The 23,419-nt window shown below is 39.1% G+C and overlaps 1 protein-coding gene across 2 annotated transcripts in view; it reads left to right on the plus strand.

Moving 5' to 3' along the window:
- Nucleotides 1–23,419, plus strand: part of LEPR (leptin receptor) — a 71,258-nt gene that overhangs the window by 5,611 nt on the left and 42,228 nt on the right. Inside the window, exons 1-5 of one of the 2 annotated variants that reach the window (XM_075002799.1) lie at nucleotides 988–1,003; nucleotides 5,807–5,865; nucleotides 13,089–13,397; nucleotides 15,129–15,252; nucleotides 18,857–19,062. In XM_075002799.1, the coding sequence (XP_074858900.1) occupies nucleotides 5,826–5,865; nucleotides 13,089–13,397; nucleotides 15,129–15,252; nucleotides 18,857–19,062 (679 nt within the window). In that variant the 5' untranslated portion in view covers nucleotides 988–1,003; nucleotides 5,807–5,825. Of the gene's footprint in view, nucleotides 1–987; nucleotides 1,004–5,806; nucleotides 5,866–13,088; nucleotides 13,398–15,128; nucleotides 15,253–18,856; nucleotides 19,063–23,419 lie in introns of those variants that run through there. The other variant, XM_075002798.1, reaches the window with a different exon arrangement.

Consider the following 23,419-nt stretch of genomic DNA (forward strand, 5'->3'; position numbering starts at 1 on the left):
AAAAAATCCAACTATTTGTGCATTGAGGTAGAATACCCTACCCAGAATGCTGTGCTACAAGGACTGTCCAGAGGAGGGTTGTCTCCTTCCATTCATACCGCAACCAGCGGTCGAAGATCGCACTGTATTATCTCTTCCTGCATTGCATATGGGTGCGCACAACTACCTGATGTGCTGGTGCTGCATCTTGCTAGGTGGTGCTTGGGTAACAACTGAGCAATGTTAAGTTCGTAAACATACTATAAGTCCAGAGCCTGGTCTTACAAAAATTGATTATTCTGCCTGTTTCTTTACTCTGGCAAGTCACAGAACATAGCACTTTATAAAGCCTGAGTGCCAACTGATTTATTTGGACAGAGGTCAAGGCTGGAAAACTTCAGCTGGAAAAGTGACTGAAAAACAAGTGGTTAGAATCTGACTGCTTACACCACCTTGTCGTAGTGAGTCCTGTTCCTGCAGTATTTGGTGCCGCTTATCTTTTGGGGATAATGTCAAACCATACTCTTTAACCGCGCGCACACAATGATTTGTAATGTGGTACATGTTTCCTTCAGGCTGTTCACAACTTTTTGCATATTATATTTCCTCACACTTTACATGTGTGTTTGTACCACTGTCTTCCTGACTTTCACTCCCGAACCTTCCTCCTCTGTGGAGGATGCTAGGGGAGGGTATCTAACATTTCAAGATCCCATATAATTTGCTATTAAGATATGAGTTGTTCATTTTTGGGCTTTCAGACATTCACTGTTTATCTGAAATAATCAGGAGGTTTTTTTCTTTTTCTTTTCTTTTTTTTTTTTTTAATTTGCAATTATAGCATTGGAAGCCACATAGAAGTCCTTAAAGAGCTGCATTGGGTTCCAGACCTGCAGGTTGCAGACCCTCTACCCCAGGAGCTCTTGTAGTCCAACCTCCTGTTCAAAGAAGGACCAACCCCAGCTAAGTCATTACTGCCAGGGCTTTGTTAAGCCTGGCCTTGGAAATTTCACAGTCTTTCTAAGTAAGCTTTTTCCAGTACTTTATCTCCTTCTTAGTAAATAGTTTTTCCTCATAGCCCCTAAACTTCTCCCACTGCAAGTTGAGACCATTCCTTCTTGTTCTGTCTTCACCCATCATTTGGAGCATCCTAGCTCTGTTCATGTTGGAAGCCTCCTTCAGGTAGTTGAAGGCTGCTGTGAGATCCCCACTTCATTCTTCTCTTTTGTAGTCTTTAAATAAGCCCAGTTCCCTCAACCTTTTCCTCACTAGCCCCCTCCTCATTTTTGTTGCCATCCTCTGGACTCTCTCCAGTTTGTTCACATCCTTTGGTTTCCCGTACTTCTCCCCTCACTCCCCATTGTGTTTAGAATTTATATACAAGACAATAAAAATCTAATTTCAACTCCGTGGCATTAACGTAAAAAACTGCTCTTCATTTACCAGTAAGGCAGTAACACACCTAATTATCACAGTGTTTATAATTTGCTCCCCATTTTCTGCAAGTATTATGGAAAGACTTGCCTTTCCCCCTTAACTCTTTTTAGTGATCTCGTTTTACAAAAAAAATCATAGTTCATGCTAGCAGCAAAAAAGCATTAAACTCAGGGCCCATCCAACATAAGAGGAGCAGCAGCTGTTACCTTACCCAAAGGGCATCCCTCTATATGGAGTCCCATAGGGCTCAGTCCTGTCAGCCATTTTTGCCCAACTTTTCTATCAGAGCTGTGAAGGACTTCCATGAACATGCAAATGACCCCTAGTGTTTGTTTTACAAATGGGCCAGGTGCAGTTTGTGAATGTTATTGGAACCAAGGAAAAGAACAGGGCCCAAATGAAATCCAAATTAGATGGATGTGATGGTAGTAGGAAAAACCAAGCATTTTAAGCCACTCACTGAAGCTATGACTTCCTTTTTTATCCAGGGCATCTGTCCAATGGTGGGCATATTAATGACTGGTTTCAAAGTGCTGTTTGATTAATCACTATGTCTGGTTACTCAGATGGAAACAATGACCAGAACTTCCTTTGCCATCTTCCTCTGACCAGACAATTGGTTATAGATCTAGTTGTATCGACCTCTTTAGCTATTATTGTGAAAGTGACAGAAACTACACCTAGTTTATCTAGATCTTTGGCCTTTGTAGTAAGAGGGAGAGACGAGCACATTGTACCGAAGCACCATGCTCTACTTTGAAGTAGCACTGTGGAAGCTGAATACAATCCAGACTATTGACACAGATCTTTAAGCCCTTTAACGGGATGGGGACCAGACACCTGAGTCACAGCCTCTTCTCTGTGGCAGCTATTGTTGATGCAAACTCTGTGGCTGACAGTCCTCCAGGGAAAACTTTAGGGACATTGGTCAGGATGTGTTCTCTTGGCTGTGAAATTTCCTACCACATAAAGATGTGATAATACCTATAAATGTGTATAGTAAAAATAACTATGTACTTCAGTGCAATATGTCTGTTTTCTTCCATATAAACAGGTAAGTATATTTTATGAGCATTGGGATCTAAATTTTCATACTGAAAATCAGCTGGACTGCTAACCACAAATTCCTGCTACATGCGTGAAGCATACCCTCTTTCCCTTTGTGATCCATTTTACACAGACATATATAATGTTGTTGGTTATATCACATAAAACATAACACTCCTGTTTCTGTCTGTTAGAAATAAAGAAAAGAATGATTAATTTTCATTGTAGGTCTATGGACATGTTTGGAGGAAGAGCTGTAATTAGTTTATTACTTCCAGACTTCATTTCCACATATTATAGGATGGTCTAATGGAGGGAAAAGTACAGGTTGAACCTCTCTAATCCAGCACCCCTGGGACCTGACTGGTGCCAGACAAGAGAATTTGCCATACCATGGGAGGTCATATTGTCTAGCAGCATCACCAACACTTACACTGCTTACTGGGCTCTTAGAAGACATTTAGGGGTAAATTAAAGCACAGAATACTGAGAGCCAGGACTCTGCTGACTGTAAACATACTTTATGGGACCACAGGAAACTTGGCCACACTTATAAGTGGACATCCAGTTAACTAAAATCACGGTTGATTACAGAGTTGCTGGATGAGAGATGTTCAGCCTGCTCTGGTAAATAAGTGTTCTATGTTAATATGACCCTACAGTAACTCTGCAGAGCTATGGGGAAATCCCACATCAGTCAGAGTAAATCCAGCTCTGTTACTTATAGTTTGATAGATTAGAAAAACACTACATATTGGGGAGTTTATTTTTGCGTTAAGTAAAGGCAGTGAAACATTAAACTAAGATCTTGGTATATGGATCAAAATGTATTCTCGTTTTTTTTCCTTCATCCAGTTTCAAACTGTACATCTTCATCTTTTGTCATGGATGTCACTGCAGACCAAAATCCTATATAGTATCGCACAGAAGCAATGACACTACTAGGAGGAGTGCTGGCATCACAGCCTTAATGAATTGAGATAATTCATTGAAGTGTTCTGAACTTACTGCATTGGATTTTACTTCTTTTGGGAATTTGGTATTCCAAGTGGAATTAATTGAACTAGCTCTTAATTAAGGTCAGCAGAGGATCAGGTCTGAGTGGCTGATAAAGTCAGTGACTCATTTGTATCCATCATTGAGGCTGGAGAGCTGAGCTTCTGTTTAAGATTGATTGATTGTTCATTGATTGCACAGAATAGAAGGTTGGAGAGGTACGCAAATGTGTCTGTTGTCTCTTTAAGTCTGTAACAGGCAGCCAGGTTGTAGCAAGGGCTGCAGAAAATTATGTTGCCCCAGAAGCTCCATAGTGAGGCCAAAGAAGTCCAATGCTAGCTTTAGCAACAATGCTGTTTGCTTTATTATAATAAAATGTTTTGTTTCATATTGGGATATATTAACTCTGTAGCATTCCTGCCTGTGTAGAATTCTTCTTTGGGTCTCAGACTTTTTGAGTTGCCTTATGAAGCAGTGCTTGGAAGGCTTGGAAGAGCTGAGGAGCAATTCTGCTGTCTTCTCTCCCAGCATGCAGGTTTCCTCTCTCCAAGCCACAGATGTGGCAGCAGATTGTCTATGCTTCAGGGCTGCAGTAGCACCTGTAGTTGGTTCACTTCTCTACTTTCTTTCTAAGCAGGAAATAAATGGCTCCATATAGTCATGGTTATTAGGCCCATAGACAGCATGGAGACCCCCAGTTAGGAGCCTTGTTTGTGCTATAAGCAATATCTGATGGCATGGGAAGGATTCAGATTCAAAATGAGGTTGTGCTCTGTAGCATATAGTAGACATAGGTGTTTTTGGGGGCGTGACCAAATCATGTTTTCTGTCCATGGGTTCATGTAGATTCTGCTACAGTTAGGGCTGTCAGTTGTGGGTGAGGAAAAAGTATGACCAACCACATGAAAATGAATGTTTTACGGGGAAGATGCAGGGCACCGAACAGTTAAGTTATTGAAGAATGCTTTTGACGAGCCACTGCGAATATTCACCAACTCGGATGAATATAGCAAGTCACTGCAGCTGAAAGAAACATGAAAACAAAAATATAAATAAAAAATATAAGAACTGTTTAAAATGATGTTTTCTAAAGAAAATACCAATTCGATTGACATCTGAAATGGTTTGGTGAATGCTAACAATCTCTCTCTCTCTCTTTTTGGTTCATGGGGAAAAATGGAAAAAAAAGCCCTCAGTTTTAGTTTGAAACAAGCCCATTTTGGTTCAGTTGCTAAGCTTAAAAAAAAAAAAAAATCAATTATTAGCTCAGCTCTACAGCCAGGTTGTGTGAGTGTTAAACTGAAAACTTCTGAACCATCCATATTTATGCAGATATAGTAAATACCTTGATCATAAATACAAATTATTATGATACACAAACCCAGTTACAAAAGACATTTATAAGACTGCATGGCAAAAATCCCAAATTGTAATTATTTTATAGAGGTACTAAGCCGGGGCCTGCAACCTGCAGCTCTGGAGCCACATGCAGCTCTTTAAGGACTTCTTTGTGATTCCCAATACTATAACTGCAAAGTTAAAAAAGACCAAACTGCCTTCTGATTATTTTTGATGAACAGTGAATGTCCTACAGTAAAAAGGTATTGCATTACAAATGGTTGTGTGCGCTACTCTTAAAATAGGAGTTATAAAAGATATGGTTTAACTTTATTTATTAAGACCATCTTGTATTCACATGCATTGCAGCTCTTGAATTGTTGAATTTTTTTTACCAAATTAAAAAAGGCTCTTCTTGCTATTAAGGCTTAGTACAGTGATCGGCAACCACTATGTTTTAATAGTAGTATTTAGCTAACTTTCCCCTGGTCAAATGGCTTCTCTCTAGCTGAAAGTGGATTACTGAAACCATAGTGCTCAAAGGTGTGCTGTATTTTGGAAATTGCTATCTCTCAGTCATTTTAACTGTGTGGATTAACACTACCTTGAAAGAGAAGAACTGGAAATAATTACCATGTTAGTCAGAAAATGCATGAGGACAGAAAACCGTTTCCTAATTGTAGTGGGGAGAGACCGGCTGCTTGATATTTAATTAGTAGCCTGAGTGTTACTTTTCTGTTATGATGCTATATGTTCTGTCTTGCTTCCTGTAAAAACCAAACATTAAATTAAATAAAACATACCTTTGTACAGTTTAAGAATTACCCAGACCTTTGGTGTTTTCAGGGAATATATTTTTATAAATTCACAACTTTTAAAGCATAGTCTTGTAGAAGATGTGAGGATCCAAGTAGAATTACAGATTTACTTCTGAAATTGAAATGATCACTTCTGTCACTTTTGTTCATTTATTATAATTTGGCTGTTTTTTTTTTTTTTTTTTTTTTAGAGTCACTGTACAGAAAAAGATGTGTTCGCTCAAAGTTTTGATTGTGTTTCTGCACTTGGGTAAGTCACCTAAGACAATGACATTGAAACTGTTTTTTTAAAAAACATATTCAGCAGCTATTGACTTGACAAGTTACGGAATGCCCGTATTTCTTATGGAACCATTTGATGCACAGTACCTTAGAGACTGAATGATAACTTTTTGATGATATAACCAATCCAACTGATAGCTGATCAATATGTAGTTATCTAGCTTTTATAAAAAAGTTTGTTGATAAATCTGCAGTTGTAATACAGGTAATGAAGTTAGGCAAGACAAACCACCATAACCAGAATTCATACAGGCTAGAATTTTATGGGCAATATCAACAACTGAGGGTAAAATAACTCCACTGAAATCATAACACAACTCAATGACTTCAGTGGAGTGCGGATTTCACAGGAGGTGCTGATTCGTTATATTTTCAGTCTAAACCAGTCCCTCTACTTTTAATATTTAAAATTGTTGAAATGGGTGCTCAGTTCATGGTAACTATAATAACTCAGATATGAGTGCTTCAGTTTTCCTTTCTAAAATAGAAGGAATAAACCTAGTAGATTAAATCAGATATACATGATTTTTGTCAGGCACATTAGTGTAGATATGGTCATAGGGCCTCCCCATGCTTTATGAATTGGTTTATGAATATGCATAACTCAAAGATGCTGTATGCAAGATAGGTTATGTAACATTTTTTTAAAGTTATAATCTGCAGAATCTGTGTATTTTATATTGTGCACGTATGGTTCTTGCTTGTGAAGTTAGAAATATGAAGTGTGAATCTGTTCTAATTCTAAATGTGCTAATAAGGACCATTAGTGATATTTCAGGAACTTAATAGCTCAGTATTTGAACAAACAATCTGTGAATGGTGTTATTATTCCTGTAAGCCCAAACTGTGGTTGGTTCTAGAAGGATATATGGTCATGCTGGATTCCATCTTGAATGTGATATTTTTCATTGGGTATGGGGAGTGCTGAACTAAGGGTTCCTGCCCTGGGAAAGGGATATTTAAGGAAGGGAAAGCAATTAGTCTTTTGTCTTCAGCTGGCTTTTGAAATTGCATTCCCCCACCCCCCCGACCACCAAGAGGATACATATGAAGAGACCTGGACAAAAAGAACTTAGTGAAAGGGTGAGGGCAAAGCTGCTGGGTCCAGGTCCTGAGGTAAGAACAACTGTTCAGGGTAAGAATTTGCAGGTAACAAGTTTCTTAGTGTTTTGGAACTAGCTGGTGTCTTTTTGTTTATTTTTACTTACTTTGATCCGTTTGGACCCAGGAAACCTAATGAAGCTGATGTTTAACGAGGCACAGACTCTGCATTGTTATACAAGATCTGTTTTCCTTAGCAATCACTTAAATCCTACTTTTTATACCTAGTAAAAACCACTTTTGTTTATTATGAAGCCCAGTTTAATTATTACCTGGGGTGGGGAGCAACTACAGTGCATCTTTCCCTCCCGTTCATAAAGGAGGTTGACCGTGTGAGCTTTCTTTGTGTAAAATTTTTAAGCAGAGTAAGGAGGGTATATTTGGGGTTTTGGCCGCTTTTGTGGATTGGGTTCCTGGGTATTGTCAAAGGTTTTATAGCTGAGTCCTACCAGAGTTGAGCTGATTCAGCATCTGTGTTGTGCTGCTGAAGCAGCATGTGTGTGTATATGTGTGGAAAGGGCCAATAACTCCAACTGTGTGCCTTGGCTGGAAAAGACTGGCTCTTCTCATGTTGGGGAGCCCCAGAGGGCAGGAAAACTGACATCAGTAGCTTGATCAGCACACTGGTGGCAACCTGACAGGGATTTCTGGAATGCTACCTGTCATAGGTGTCTGCTGTAGAGGAGATTTCACTTGATTTGTGTTTTTCCCTGTAATTTTAGTTTATTTGGTGAAAGTCTCTACATTTCCAAAGATGTTCATGGAAGATAAAGCAAATATTTTAATACAATGCATTAAATTTCAAAAATTGTGTCTTTCTGATCTTTGCAGCAATTGTAGCAGGTTTTATTAGGATTTTTCATGTGTTCATTCATTCAGTATCAAATGGATTACTACATTGTCACAACTTAATACACATGCTGAATATGATCAGCATTTACAGAAATGTCTTTTAATTGCACAGCTAGAGAGCTCATGTTATTTGAATTGGGAGGTAGAACTATTTGTCTCTAGTCACTGGTCGGCAGATTTGTGTGTATTTCGTGTTTAAAAAAAAAAAATCCTTTATCAATGGAAAGTGAATATTCTTAACGCAGTTTACTCATTTTTGGAAAAAGAAGCATGTTGATTAAGGAATATAAAAATATAAGCTCATGTTCATTAATATTATTAAAATTTTATTGTAGCTTATTCATTTCATTTACCTTTCATGAAAAAGTATGACAGCAAGGGCATGCACACTGATCTTAAGGGATTTTGTTGGTGTGCCTGTGAGATTCTGCAGTATGATTTGTCCTTCAAAATTAACCTATGTATTTGTCCTTCAAAATTAACCTATGTAAAATGGGTAGCATATTAGCTGTATGTCCTCCTCATTTTGTTTTTGCATCATGGATGGTGTACTAATATTCTGTTCCATCAACTGAATCCTCTGTGCGGAACCAGGAAGCGTAATGAAGCTGATGTTTAACAAGGCACAGACTGCATTGTTAAGCAAGAGAAAATACCACAGAGGGTTCTGCTGATCAAAAAATGTGTATATCCAAAGAAATTGGACAGCTTGGGCACTGAGATGGTAATGTGAGTTTACTTGAAATGACCTTAAACATATTTTTCACTTTGCATTGGTTTACTGTTCAGTTTATATAAATGCTCAGATTGTGCTTGTGAAGGCAAAAGATACAAATTCCCTCATTTTTGTTAGTGTTGGGTCCATTTGCAAGACACTTAGGAAGAATGAATTTTTATGTAATAAATGATTTAAATATTTACAGCATATTGCACTGAAACCAAGAACATGCATTCATCAGTTATATGCATTTCAGTAACAAAAGCTTATTTTAATTCAAAGAGGCCTATTTATTATTATCAGAAGTATTATTAGCAGACTAGAAGGTCTGATTTACCAACAGAAGTGATGTAGTGTGACAAGTGTCTTCCTACAATGTACGCAGTTTTATTTTTGAGACATCGAAGTTTTTGGTAGAAAATATCACCTTTTACTAGATTTAGTTTATAGAAAATTCTGTCATTTGGTCCTGTTTCCAACCTGTCATTTTTGTAATACACATTAGCCAGGGGTTTAACAGTGTATTTCTCTTGTAACAACACAAACAAGCATATTGTGGAAGCATTTCAAGACTATTGCAATGTACTCCATAACAATTAACAAAGCCTTTCAGATTAGGTAAAGAGGAAAGAAAAGACATCTGATATGTTAAATGAAATCTTGGCTTCATTAAAGTCACTGGCAAAACTCATGACTTCTGTGGAGCCAGGACAGAGTTGTCAACTGCTGAAGATGATTTTTATAAACAGCATAGAAAAAAAAATTACAGACTTCTAAACTTTTTTATAGACACATTCTTACCTAATATAAAGAGAACCCCCAAAGGACAAAGGTACAGTGCAGTAAGTACAGTATGCAGTGCTTTTATTCATGCATCACAACAGCAATATTGTTATGCTAGTTTAACCTACTTACTAGCCACATCAACATCCTCCAAGTTCTCCAGTTTGTGATGATACATTGCAGCAGCCACACTGTCAAACATTGTTTTAATAATATTTTTCCAAGTCCATTTTTGACAGCTAATCCTTTCAGCATAGGACTGGATGGTATATTTCTTACATTTAAGTAACCTTCTTGCTGTGTTTTACTGGTGGGGGGCCTGTGGGAGGCTGGTACATCTCATTCCCTGTCCTTCCCCCAGCCCTAGGGAGTCCAGTAGGTGTGTGCGCTCTTGTGATACGCAGGGCCCAATGGGTCCCACTTAGAGTGCACTGCAAGAAAAGGGACAGCCATCCCCAGAGCTGGTGGTTATTCTGATGTTTAGAGTCACCAAGCCAGCACCAAACAGCTTCTCTATTACCTTATTAGTTGTTCGGAGTCCAGACCACACAGTTCCCATAAAGTCCACAGCCTCACGCCACCACCCACACACCCCAAATTCTACTAGTCCCAACAGATGGTACACGTTACGTACCAGGTCAATGACTATTTCAGACATTATCCCAAACACACACTTACAGCCAATTCTTATTAACTAAGCTAACATTTATTTTAAAAGATAGAATGTTGATTTTAAAAAGCAGTATGCATATAGACATGAGTTCAATTCTTGAAGTTTAGATAATAGCAATAGGGATCTTTTAGTTGCAAGTTCTTTTAGAAGTTAGTCCGTGGTTATAGTCCAAGATCCATATCTGTGGTGATTTCAGCCAATGACTGGGAACTCAGTCCTTATGGCTTAGGTTTCCTCTGTCTGAGACATCAAGCAGATGTGAGACTCTTAAGTCAGTGCCCATTCAAAGAGCACAAGGATATCTAGGATCTCATTTTCATGGCTTGCAGTTTCTCCCAAGAGCACCCAAACAGATACAAGATCAGGAACAAAGGTCCTTTATATCTTTGCAGCAGACTCTTGGAATGACAGAACACAGTAGTCTTTTGATGTAACCTGCTGGTAATTAAATACTCAGTAATTTAACATAAGGTAATTTGTCCATTAAGCAGTTTATCAGAAACTTTGAAGAGACATGTTGAAAGGACCTTCTCACCTAAAATTAATCTAAATGTTAATTTTACCTTTAATCTCTGAATCAACAGTTACAGTGACACGTCAATTTACATGGTTAGCATCTATAAGATATAAGTAAACACACACAACTAGTATTGCCTCTAATTTCTAGTAATATAGGTTTGCGTGTGAAAGCTCTAGCCTCGTTAGTATTGAAGGGCTTAATTACATTTGTGTATTTTTTCCTTTCATGCCTGTACAACAGTGGTGGGCTATGTGGGTCCTGAGGGCCACATGTATCCCATTAGGGTTCCATGTGTGACCAACGAGACGTGTTGTTTACCGTTGCCCAGGCACGGGGTTACTGGATTCTGTTGGTTTGTGTCTGCATACTTTTTTTTTTTCCTACCAGTATTACAGAAGTGACACACATGTACAAAAAGTGCATATGAAGCGAGGTACATGCTGACTGCACACAACCTTGTGAGAACCATGCACTCCCTCTGCATCCAGTTTGAGTTCAGTTGGTACAACCCACACATTCTAGGCACTCAAGTGCGATTAGCAAAACTACCTATCCTGGGAGACTGTCTTGGTTACAGCAGTTTTGTGGCCCGCTGAGATGAAGGAGAGCCGCTCATGCGACCCACTCATTAGCCGAGCTTGCCCCTTACTACTCTACATGTTAACTCTGGGCCATTTGGCCTGGGATTATTTAAACCTTTCTGGCAACGTGTCCTGCTTGGTACAAGATTTGTTGCACTGTGTAATAGTAGTTACAGCAGTGATCTCTGTGGCCACATGTTAATCTAATAACGTCACAGCTGCAGACATGCCAGCCAAAAGCTGTTGTTGTGCAGAGGCTCGTGATGCTAAAGTAGAGCTCAAAGCCAGAGGGGGCACAGCCCCTGCCAGCCAACAGCAGGTCAGAGGGAGCCTCTACCAGGAGAATTCCCCTCTTTACCCCGTCCTTGGAATTGTAGACCCTCCGGGGTGGAGCTTGCTGGAGCCAGGTGGGAGGGACTCCTCAACTCCACTGCAAAGCTCGTTGTCTTTTTTTAAATTTGATATCTAAATGAATTCCACAGACTGATCCACTTTTTGGTTTTTGGATTTTTTTTGTTTTTAATGGTGAATTTACTGATGGTTGGCAATCCTGATTCAGGGTCTCACATATTATCAATAGAGCTTTTTAAACTGTTGCTGTGAACAATAATATTGGTTTCTCATGTCTTTAGAAAATGTTAACAGTAACGTTTGACGTGCAATGTTTGGGCTTACGTGATACTTGTTAGTGAGGGGTGGACTATACTTTTGGATGGGAGGGGGCACTCCAAGATTTTGGCAAGTGGTCAAGGGCCACACTTTTCTATACAGGGATGCAGGGTCTGGGATGGTGTTGGGAGCAGGCAAGAGCTCGGGGTAAGGTGATAGGATGCAGGAGAGAGTTGGGGGGGTGGAGCTAAGAGGAAATTTGAGTGAAGGAGGGTGTTGTGACCTGGGGCAGGGGCTAGGGAGGCACAGGTCATGGGAGTGGGTATGGGTGCAGGAGTGGATTTTGCGGGAGGCGGGAAATGGAGGGAGTTGAGGGTCTGGGAAGGAGTTGTGACCTGGGGGAGGTGAACACAGAGGATTTGCGTGGTGACTTTGGGTGGGAAGTTGTGGGCAGGGAGGGGCTGGGATAACTGGGGCAGGCACTGTCTGTGAGATGCTTATCTAGGCGGCTCCTGTCCAGCAGACCCTTGAGACAGGCTCCCTGCCTGCTGCAGCTGCAGATCGGTCAAGCCTGCTCCATGTGGTTCTCTGCCCCAGACACTGGGGCGGTGGGGGGAAGGCTCTGCATGCTGCTCCCGCCTTCCCCCACCCCCAGCAAAATCTTGGGGCTCCGATTTGTCACAAGCCAACCAATGGGAGCTGAGAGACTTTTGCTGATGGGTGGGACAGTGCACGAAGCCTCCCTTACACCTTGGGGCCTGGAGCAGAGAGCTATATGCAGCAGGAACTGCTCAAGCAGCTTCCTGCTTTGTGCTTGAGTGTCCCGCAGGGCGGTCCGCAGGCCACACGTGGCCTGCAAGCTGTACCTTGTCCACTCCTGATACAGAAGATAGATGCAAAATGGACACCTGGGTTTGGGTTTTAAGACCTCAGAGTGTGTGTGCTCAGCTCTAGGGCCAAATTCTCTGCTACATTGGTGCAGCTCCTTTGACTTCAATCCCTATTTAATATGTTTGATTCTAATTATTTTAATCCACTTTAAGACAGGAGGGAACTTTTCTGCTAGAGTTCCTTTGTTGACCTATCTTTTTTGATTTGTTTTTGCTTGAAAGAGGTGTTATGTGCAGTAAGTTTTTGGAAAAAGAGCAGAGTGGCTTATGTCAAGTATGAAGCATATGGGTGAGTTTTGGAAGCCTAACTCAATAAAATGATCTGTCAATTCAGAAGACATTGGCACATGGGGATCTTTCCAATATTTTTAACCACCCATGTTTCCTTGGAACAGCAGCTCACTTTATTTTCATTGTCCCAAATAGTGTAACTAATTTCCTTCATTATATTGTTGTATTTCCAGATTTTATTCGTATGGCAGTTGCTCACTGTATGGTATATCAGATTCCAGCATCAAGATTTATGGTCCCTTGCATGTCACTAAATGAGACTTCTGTCATCCCTTCGAGTGCTGGAGGTGTAGCAAGTGGTCCTGGGTTGCCTGGAGAGCATGGCACTGCTGAAACCAACTCTCTGGCGCTGGTGGCTAAAGAGAGTTTCCTCTGCTGCCTTTGGAACAAAACACACACCAATTGTTCTTTGAAAATGGCAGGCGTGGAAACAAAGAAATTTGTTTCCTCAGAAATAAGTATCTTAGCTCCTCAGCAGTCAGGTAGGTTTCTAGTATAAATATTTAAAGACTCAGTAATGGATATCATATTTTCTTTGATTTCTGAATATTTTCTTATTACTGTTAACTTGTTTCCGTTTGTGCTTGGATTGTGCTGGGCAATGTACAAATGATGGCAAATGCTTGTCCCGGAGAGTTTGCCATGTACAAAGGCAGACAAAGGGGAAGGAAAAGGAGTATGTCATGAAAGTAAGGAGGTAGAAGTCACATCTTTATGATAGAAATCCATTTTGATAGCCCTTGTTTTTAGCACTTACTAGTTGGCTAACTCCTTGTGAACATCATGATAGAACTGGAGCTGCTGAGGAGTGCTGAATTAAATAACTTACAGATAAGAACATACGTCTTTTAAGCTTGGTTGGGTGAATCTTGTCCCTGCCTTCATGTCCATGATATGTTATCATCCACAGTGTCTTTATTTTCATCTGGTCATTTAAAGTTGGTTGGTTACTCCTGCTGCTTGGCACACACTGTACATGGTGGAAAGGCAATGCTAAAAATGCCATTCATTTAAACATGGTCAGGATTTTACCCTATTATTATAGCTGTGCCTTGTGTCAGATCTTTTCAAGAAGTAATCAGTATAGTTGTATTGTCTGATATTGCGGAGAGGCTTTCGTTATGAACAGTAGCAAAATGATTAAAAAGAATGTCAGAAACTTTAACACAACTATTCATCTCCTACCTGCATACTAAAAGTTGTCACTAGAGGTTGAACCTCTGTAGTCTGGCACACTGGTTTGGAAACATCCATGGTCTAGCATGATACCGATGAGCTAGATTTCCACTTGTCATGGGTGTGGCCAAGTTTCTTGCAGTCCCATAAAATTAGTTTCCAGCCACCTGTGCTGGCTCTGTGTTCTGTCCTGTTACTTAGCTCTGATTAACCCCAAAATGTCTTTTAAGAGCCCAGTAAGCAGTGGAAGTGTTAGTAATGCTGCTAGACAATATTGACCTCTGATGATCCAGCAAATTTTCTGTTTTGGCATTGGTCAGGTCCCGAGAGTGCAGGATTAGAAAGGTTCAACCAGTAGTTAGAATTAGAAAGTTTATTATTTAAACAAATTATTGTGATTATAATTTTTTAATTTTATATTCTGCTCTATACATTCTCCAGAATAAGAAACTACCGGACAGATCACTACATTTTAAGAGACCTTTAGATGTTATCATATTAGGCTGCCCTACATGCCAGCGGGCATAACAGGATTTAACTAGATAACTAGCTATATTAGGCGTCGTAATTGTGAGATTTAGGAGCATAATTTTTTCCCCAAATGGATTTAGGCATTGGGAACCAACTATCAATGGGATTTTGCTTGTTAAGCATCTAAACATCTTTGGAAAATACATGTAGGCTCCTAAATCAGTTGGACATTGCAATGCTGAATGCAGCAACATATTAATACCTTTGAAAACCTGGGTCTGAAGCCCTAATTTTGCAAACAGCAGTGATGTACTCACTCACATTAATAGCCATAAATTCCAAATATGAGTCACATCAGTAAGGTAATGCACATTCTTAAATGTATGCCTGGTTGGGGCCACAGTGCAGATGAGAGAGTACCAGATTTTTTTTTTTTTTTTAATTTCATGGTTTTTCTATTTAGTGCAGCATTAGTGATGGAGGATAAATCTTTCTGGTAAATTTTATTTCTTTAAATGTCTTTGGTTTCAGTGCAGTTCTGAAAATGTTTCTCTGTTAAATTTTAGATTTAAACTGGGACGTTCAATGTTGGACTAAAGGAGACCTGAAACTGTCAGTTTGTATCCTGAAATTGTCAAACAAGAAGTTGTACTCGAATGGAGAATTTAAGATTAATCTCTTTTATGTTCTGTAAGTATTAAATATATGAAGCTTCCATTTATAAGAATATCCTAAAACACCAAGAAAGGTTTTATGACTTTGTTGTCATAAAATAATTTGTGAGTAGAAACTCCATGATAGCATTAGTCTGTGCAAGTGTTACCTTGAAAGAAACTTACCAGTTTTCGACTCCAGATTTATACATCTCCAATTAAACGACTCAATGATAATGTGTTCATTCCACTCTCACAAAGACTATCTGTAGTATTTTTGCCATTGTTGTTGCTTTTACCATAGGAAATTTATTTAACATTTTTATTCCCAGTAGTGGAGGTCAATTATAGTTTTCTTAGTGAGGCCTGGTGTTCCGAAGGAATAGCTGACTTGTTTATTTCATATTTTTGGTAAGGGGGTTGTTTCCCTTGTTGGCTCACTGATGCCTTTTGCACGTAGGCCAGAATAGTTTGAAAACAATCCCAGTCCTAAAAGTGCTTTCATGGCATTTGCTTCTCTCTGGGAGGCCTCAATTCAGGAACAAGTGCCAATATTCTCATATTTAGGGCATATAAACAATGAAAATAATGGTCATGTTTTATTGTACATTCCTCAGTGGTTCACATTTGGCCTTTGACAGCTGAAATGTTTCAGCATTTAAAGAAAAAAAGAGCATTTTTGATTCACCCACCCCCAAATATTATAAACTTCATCTGAAGTAGCCAGGAATAGAAAGTTCTTCAGGCTATCTGCTACAGAATAGGTCTGAAGAATAGAGAGCAGTCAAATCAGACTCTGAAAATATACTGCAGAAAAAATACTAATAGCAAGAGGGTTGCCAAGATGGAGACATTGTCACTGTCCAGTAGTCACCTTATCTCTTATGGCACAACTTCCTCGGAAGAAGAGAATTATTTAACCGTGTAGTTTTCAGAGAGTCAAAACAATGGAGGTCTGGAAGTGAACAGGAGAAGTCTCATAGGTGAGATCCACTCTGTGGAAACAGGCATGCGGAAACCTAGACCATCCTAGGCATGTGTTTGTCTCATTCCACAACCTCTCTTGGAAGTCTAGCCTAGATTTTCACTGTTCAGATAGTCAGATATTAAGGAAAATCTTTCTAATCTTACTGTGGATCGAGCCAATTACTTTTTGCGGTAATAGAGAATAATTTTATCACTGTCCTCTTTAGGTATTTGAAAACTTTTATTAGGTTCCCCATTACTTTTTTTTCCACCAAGACTAAATGTGCCCAGTTGTTTACTTTCTTTCTTCAGAGATCAACTTTTCTAAACTTCCTGTTATTTTTGTTGCTGTCTAAACTCTCTCTCCAATTTTCTACATCTTTCCAAAAGAGTGACACCCAGAACTGGGCACAGTACTGTAGCTGAGGCCTCATCAAGCCAAGTAGAGCAAGACAGCTACCGCATATCTTACATATGGCACTCCTTTCGTATGTACCAGAATAGTAGCCTTTTTTGGGCAAATGTATCATATTGTTGACTGACTTAATTTATTATCCACCATAACCCCCAGATCCTCTTTAGCAGCGAATCTACCAGCTCACCAGTTATTCATCATTTTGTAGTAGTGCATTTGACTTTTCCTTACTCAGTGAGGTACTTTACTTTGATCTTGGCCTTATCAGATTTAATCTTGTTGAATTCAGACTAATTCCCAAATTTATCAAGGTTGTTTTAAATTCTAATCCTATATTCCAAAGTGTTAGACACTTCTCCCAGAGTGAGGATATTTTCCACAAATGTTTTTGTCACCATTATCCAAGATATTAATGAAAATGTTGAATAGTACCAGACTCAGCACTGACCCCTGAAGGAGCCTAGTATATTAGTCCTTCTGATTTGACAGCAGATCTTTGATAATTACTCCGAGTGGTCTTCCAACCAATTATCCACCCACCTTATAATAATATCATAATTACATTTCCCTATTGTGTGTGTGAGAATGTCATGTGGGATTGTGGCAAAGCGTTACAAAAACCAAAATATACATGGCTACACCTAACCTGCTGTCTGCCCATTAGGCAAGTAAACTTGTCAAAGAAGGAAATTAGGCTGGTTTGACTTGGTTTGTTCTTAACAAGTCCATGTTCGCTGTTACTCTTTATCTTCTAGGTGTTTACAGGTTGATCACTTGATTAATAATTTGTCCCAGTATCTTTCAAGTGTTACACTTAGACTGACTGGGCTATAAAGCATCAGGTCCCCTTATTCCTCTTTTTTTTAAATTTAAAGATAGGGACTCTGTTTTCCCTTCTCCTTCTCCACGGCCTTCTCAGGTTTGTAAAATGGATCATCTTGATGCTATTTCTTGCAAGTGACTCAAAGAACAGTATTACATAGGCTTTAGAAGGGTGATATAGTGCCTGTCTGAATCAGGTATTAAAAAAATTGAATGAGTATTAACTTTAATTGCTGTGTGGCAGCACACATCTCCATTTGTATGCTGCATGAGACTTCATATTAATAAAACGTCGCACAGCTTGTGTATTTCTATATGCCCTTGATATTATGCCTTTTTCCTTTAAGAATTTTTAAAGCATATATTTAGTCTTCAATCGCTGGAAAATTTGATCTAACTATTTGTGTCAAATAAACATCTTGTTAGCAGTTTGGATGCTCTCCATTTACAATTTTGGAAGGTTTTATTAAACCATATAGTTTTGCAGATTCTTGTACTAAGAGTATTTTCATTTGTATGCTAATCTCTCCAGGAAAGTATTCCAACATGTGAAAAATTTATGAAAACAAATCTGGAGAGTTCAGCCAGAAGTAGTCTCTTGGGGTTGTACTTCATTTTAGAAATAAACAAAACAGAATACTAAAGAGTTAGTTACCAAATACTTTCCACAAGCCCATCCAAAACAAAAATACTAGTAATGCCTGGATTAAATGAGATTTGCTTTGCTAAGAAAAAGTCAAATTACCTATGAGAGAAACACACACTCGCTTCAAAGTAAACAAAGTTTCATCATCTTGGATGAGTTCACATAAAGTTAGATCTTCAGAGAACATTTTTTGTGCTGTGTATATGCAAAATTTATCAGTTGTAATCTGGTATGCCTGATAATTAATTTAGAAACCTATTCTAAACCTAGCCCAAATCCCACAGCTTTTTGCAGACACAAAATTTTGGTTTTGGCTGAATAACAACTTCAGAATTTTGCATTATTATAACATTATTCATAAATTTTGGGAGGTATATCAAAACTCAGGTTTCAGGTTCAATCAGCATCTGATTTAGGGACTGGGATGAGACCTTCATGAGTTACACATTTATTCCACATCTGTCAAATGGAGATGTTCTTTAGCCTTCCTCTCTCATGCAGTTGGTTCTGGCCACTGTAAGAGACAGGGTGCTGGAGTAGATTGTCTGTCTGATTCAGTCTGGCAATTCTGATGTCTAGGATCAGGCATCAGGAATATTTTTCATTAGTCTTCTTTGCTGCCCAAAAAGGTACTGCTGTGGAAAACGAACATGGACTGATCTGTCTCTTGTGCTTTGCAGTCCTCACTAATTTTTCTACTGTTTAATCCAAAGGGTTAAATCTAATAGAATATGCAGAAAATTGTTCAGGACATGATGCTTTCAAAATATTAATCTGTTGTTTTCAATATAGATCAGAGTTGTCATTGGAAGATATGTTTACAGCTTCCCTAACAGGCACGTTCATGGTTACTCAGTGTGACTGCAATGGGTACGACAAATATGAATGTCACATACCTTCACTGAAACTCAACTACACTTATATTACGTGGCTAAACGTCTTAAGTGATGTAACGTTTCTTCAGTCACCTTTAATGTCATTCAGACCCATAAATATTGGTAAGTTCAATTTATTGTATACCTTGGTTATAGAAAGCAGAAACAGGAAGTCCTTACTTTGTGACGAGCCAGTTTTTCAAGGACCTCAGTTACAGCAGTATTAATTTTTCAGAGTAACTTTTTCATGGTGAGTTGTAGACCCACCCCCAGTCCTTCTAGTCTATGTAGCACCTAGGTAGGAGGAGGAACAATGTCTTGGAGGCACTTGAAAATTCACTTTGGATGCAGGAAGGTACATCAGCATGTGAAAAACAATGGTGTAGATGATCATTATTACCTAGTCCGTAACAGAAAATAAACTTTTTGCTATTTGGTTTAAAAATAAACTTGCATATTCTCATCAGCATTATTTGTATGTACTCTCTCACTCTCATATTGACACTTCTTTCATTAAAGAGTAACAGAGAGGAAACCGTGCTAGTCTATATACTATCAAAACAAAAAAAGCAGTCAGGTAGCACGTTAAAGACTAACAAAATAATTTATTAGGTGAGCTTTCGTGGGTCAGACCCACTTCTTCAGACTATAGCCATACCAGAACAGACTCAATATTTAAGGCATAGAGAACCAAAAACAGTAATCAAGGTGGACAAATCAGAAAAAAAATTATCAAGGTGAGCAAATCAGAGAGTAGAGGGGCAGAAGGGGAGGGATGAGGGGGGGAGTCAAGAATTAGATTAAGCCAAGTATGCAAACGAGCCCCTATAGCGACTCAGAAAATTCTCATCCCGGTTCAAACCGTGTGTTAAATGTGTCAAATCTGAATATAACAGAGAGTTTGGCAGCCTCTCTTTCAAGAGTGTCGTGAAAATTCCTGTTGAAAGAGAGGCTGCTGAACTCTCATTTATATTCAAATTCAACACATTAAACACATGGTTTGAACTGGGATGGGAATTTTCTGAGTCACTATAGGGGCTCGTTTGCATACTTTGCTTAATCTAATTCTTGACTCCCCCTCCCCATCCCTCTACTTCTTCCCCTTTACTCTCTGATTTGCTCACCTTGATAATTTTTTTTCTAATTTGTCCACCTTGATTACTGTTTTTGGTTCTCTGTGCCTTAAATATTGAGTCTGTTCTGGTATAGCTATGGTCTGAAGAAGTGGGTCTGTCCCACGAAAGCTCATCACCTAATAAATTATTTTATTAGTCTTGAACATGCTACTTGACTGCTTTTTTTCTTTCATTAAAGGTACAACTTCCACATTTATAAAAGTGGAAAATTTACTTCTGCTATGTTATCCATCTATCAGGTCACTGAAGGCAGATGACAGACACATTTGCTAATTTGTTGCCATATATGCTGCATAATTAAAGGTTGATAAATACTTAGCCATTTTCTGAGTAGTTGGGATATTTGTAGCTAGAATGAAAATTTTTTGTTCTTTTGTTACTTTTTGAAAATAATTGAAAACCTTTTGGATGAACACTTGATCTTAGTTGCAAATGAAATTAATATATTGGCAGTAAAGAGATTATATTGATGATTATATATTGACTCCATGTTCCTTATGTGACAGGATCAATTTGTTTCATAGTGGCATCTGCCACTATTAAAAGTGATCATAGATGTAATATGTTCTAAGCATTAAGTAAGGTCAGGTGTGTTTTTGAAATGTATAATTTTTAATCGTATGTTTTGCCTTTCATGAGCTTTGAGGGAAGGAACAGCTTTAAAATAAAAAGATGAATATTAGTGAAGAGAGTTGTTTGCTTTGCACATGCAAGCCATTGCAACAACATGAGAAAAACATTGTCTGCCTGTCAAGGATAATGCACACTCCAGCACTTCAAGTACAGAAGGTAGAGGCCTGCAAGAATGCCTTAAGTATACTGCCACTAAAGGCTTCTGCTTATTTTTAAAAAAATAAGTTAAGTTTAAAAAACAAAAAACAGGTTTCCTGACCTTGGGGAGTAGCTGCCGCCTTCCCCCCCGCCAGTGCAAAAATACTTTTTGAGGACTCAAGAAGACATACTTGGGATCTCTCCCCTGTGGGGTAACCCATAGCTCTTAACTCTCCTTTACGAGAGAGCTTGAAAACAAACTGGAGTTCCTTAGTGACTGAACTCTCAGCCCCAGACAGATGCACACAGACCCTCCTGCCCTCTAGGTCGCAGGAATCAGTTCATCGCCTTAAAAAAGGTGATTTCATTTAAAAAAAACAAAAACAATAAGACATACTTGGTTGCTAGGTGTTCCAGAGCAACTGAAAAAAAAGGAACAGAGAGGTAGCTCTGTTAGTCTGTATCTTTTTTGCTTTGTTTTAAAAAAGTAAATTAAAACACAGAGGCTGTGTCTGTGCTACAAAAATAACTTCAAAGTTGCTTACTTCAAAGTACAACTTGAGTGTCTACACACACCCTACTTTGAAGTTAAACTTCAAAGTAGGGCACTACTTCATTCCCGGGAATGGAATAAAGACTTCAAAGTTTGGCTCCCCACTTCAAAGTTAACTTGAAAGTAAGGAAATGTGTGTAGACTCTCTGCTGGCTTCTTTGATGTAGTGCCTAACTTAAGAACATAAGAATGGCCATACTGGGTCAGACCAAAGGTCCATCCAGCCCAGTATCCCGTCTGCCGACACTGGCCAATGCCAGGTGCACCAGAGAAGGAGAACAGAAGACAATGATCAAGTGATTTATCTCCTGACATCCATCTCCTGCCCTTGTACTGAAGGCTAGGGCACCATACTTTACCCCTGGCTAATAGCCATTTATGGACCTAACCTGCAAAAATTTATCGAGCTCTTTTTTTAAACCTAATAGAGTCCTGGCCTTCACAGCCTCCTCCGGCAAGGAGTTCCACAGGTTGACTGTGCGCTGTGTGAAGAAAAATTTCCTTTTATTAGTTTTGAACCTACTACCCATCAATTTCATTTGGTGTCCCCTAGTTCTTGTATTATGGGAAAAGGTAAATAATTTTTCTATGTTCACTTTCTCCACACCATTCATGATTTTATATACCTCTATCATATCACCCCTCAATCGCCTCTTTTCCAGACTGAAAAGTCCCAGTCGCTCTAGCCTCTCCCCATATGGGACCCGTTCCAAACCCCTAATCATTTTAGTCGCCCTTTTCTGAACCTTTTCTAATGCCAATATATCTTTTTTGAGGTGAGGAGACCACATCTGCACACAGTACTCAAGATGTGGGCGTACCATAGTTTTATATAGGGGAAGTATGGTATCTTTTGTCTTATTATCTATCCCTTTTTTTAATAATTCCTAGCATCCTTTTTGCTTTACTAACTGCTGCTGCACACTGCATGGATGTCTTCAGAGAACTATCCACTAACTCCAAGATCCCTTTCCTGATCTGTCGTAGCTCAGTTTGACCCCATCATGTTGTACGTGTAATTTGGATTATTTTTTCCAATGTGCATTACCTTACACTTACCCACATTAAATTTCATTTGCCATTTTGCTGCCCAATCACTCAGTTTGCTGAGATCTTTTTGTAGTTCTTCACAATCCCTTTTGGTTTTGACTGTCCCGAACAACTTGGTGTCATCTGCAAACTTTGCCACCTCACTGCTTACCTCATTTTCTAGATCATTGATGAACAAGTTGAACAGGATCGGTCCCAGGACTGACCCCTGGGGAACACCACTAGTTACCCACCTCCATTGTGAAAATTTACCATTTATTCCAACCCTTTGTTTTCTGTCTTTTAACCAATTCCTGATCCATGAAAGGATCTTTCCTCCTATCCCATGACTGCCTAATTTACATAAAAGCCTTTGGTGTGGGACCGTGTCAAAGGCTTTCTGGAAATCTAGGTATATTATGTCCACTGGGTGCCCCTTGTCCGCATGTTTATTAACCCTTTCAAAGAATTCTAATAGATTAGTTAGACATGACTTCCCTCTGCAGAAACCATGCTGACTTTTGCCCAACAATTCATGCTCTTCTACGTGCCTTGCAATTTTATTCTTTACTATTGTTTCTACTAATTTGCCTGGTACTGATGTTAGACTTATCGGTCTATAATTGCCAGGGTCTCCTCTGGAGCCTTTTTTAAATATTGGCGTTATATTGGCCGTCTTCCAGTCATTGGGTACCGAAGCGGATTTAAAGGATAGGTTACAAACCACTGTTAATAACTTCGCAATTTCACATTTGAGTTCTTTCAGAACCTTTGGGTGAATACCGTCTGGTCCTGGAGACTTGTTACTATTCAGCTTATCAATTAACTCCAAAACCTCCTCTAATGTCACTTCAATCTGGGAGAGTTCCTCAGATTTGTCACCTAAAAAGGCTGGCTCAGATTTAGGAACCTCTGTTACATCCTCAGCCGTGAAGACTGAAGCAAAGAAATCATTTAATTGCTCCGCAATGGCACTGTCTTCCTTGATCGC

This window comes from Carettochelys insculpta, chromosome 9 (assembly GCF_033958435.1).
Source record: "Carettochelys insculpta isolate YL-2023 chromosome 9, ASM3395843v1, whole genome shotgun sequence".
NCBI lineage: Eukaryota > Metazoa > Chordata > Testudines > Carettochelyidae > Carettochelys > Carettochelys insculpta.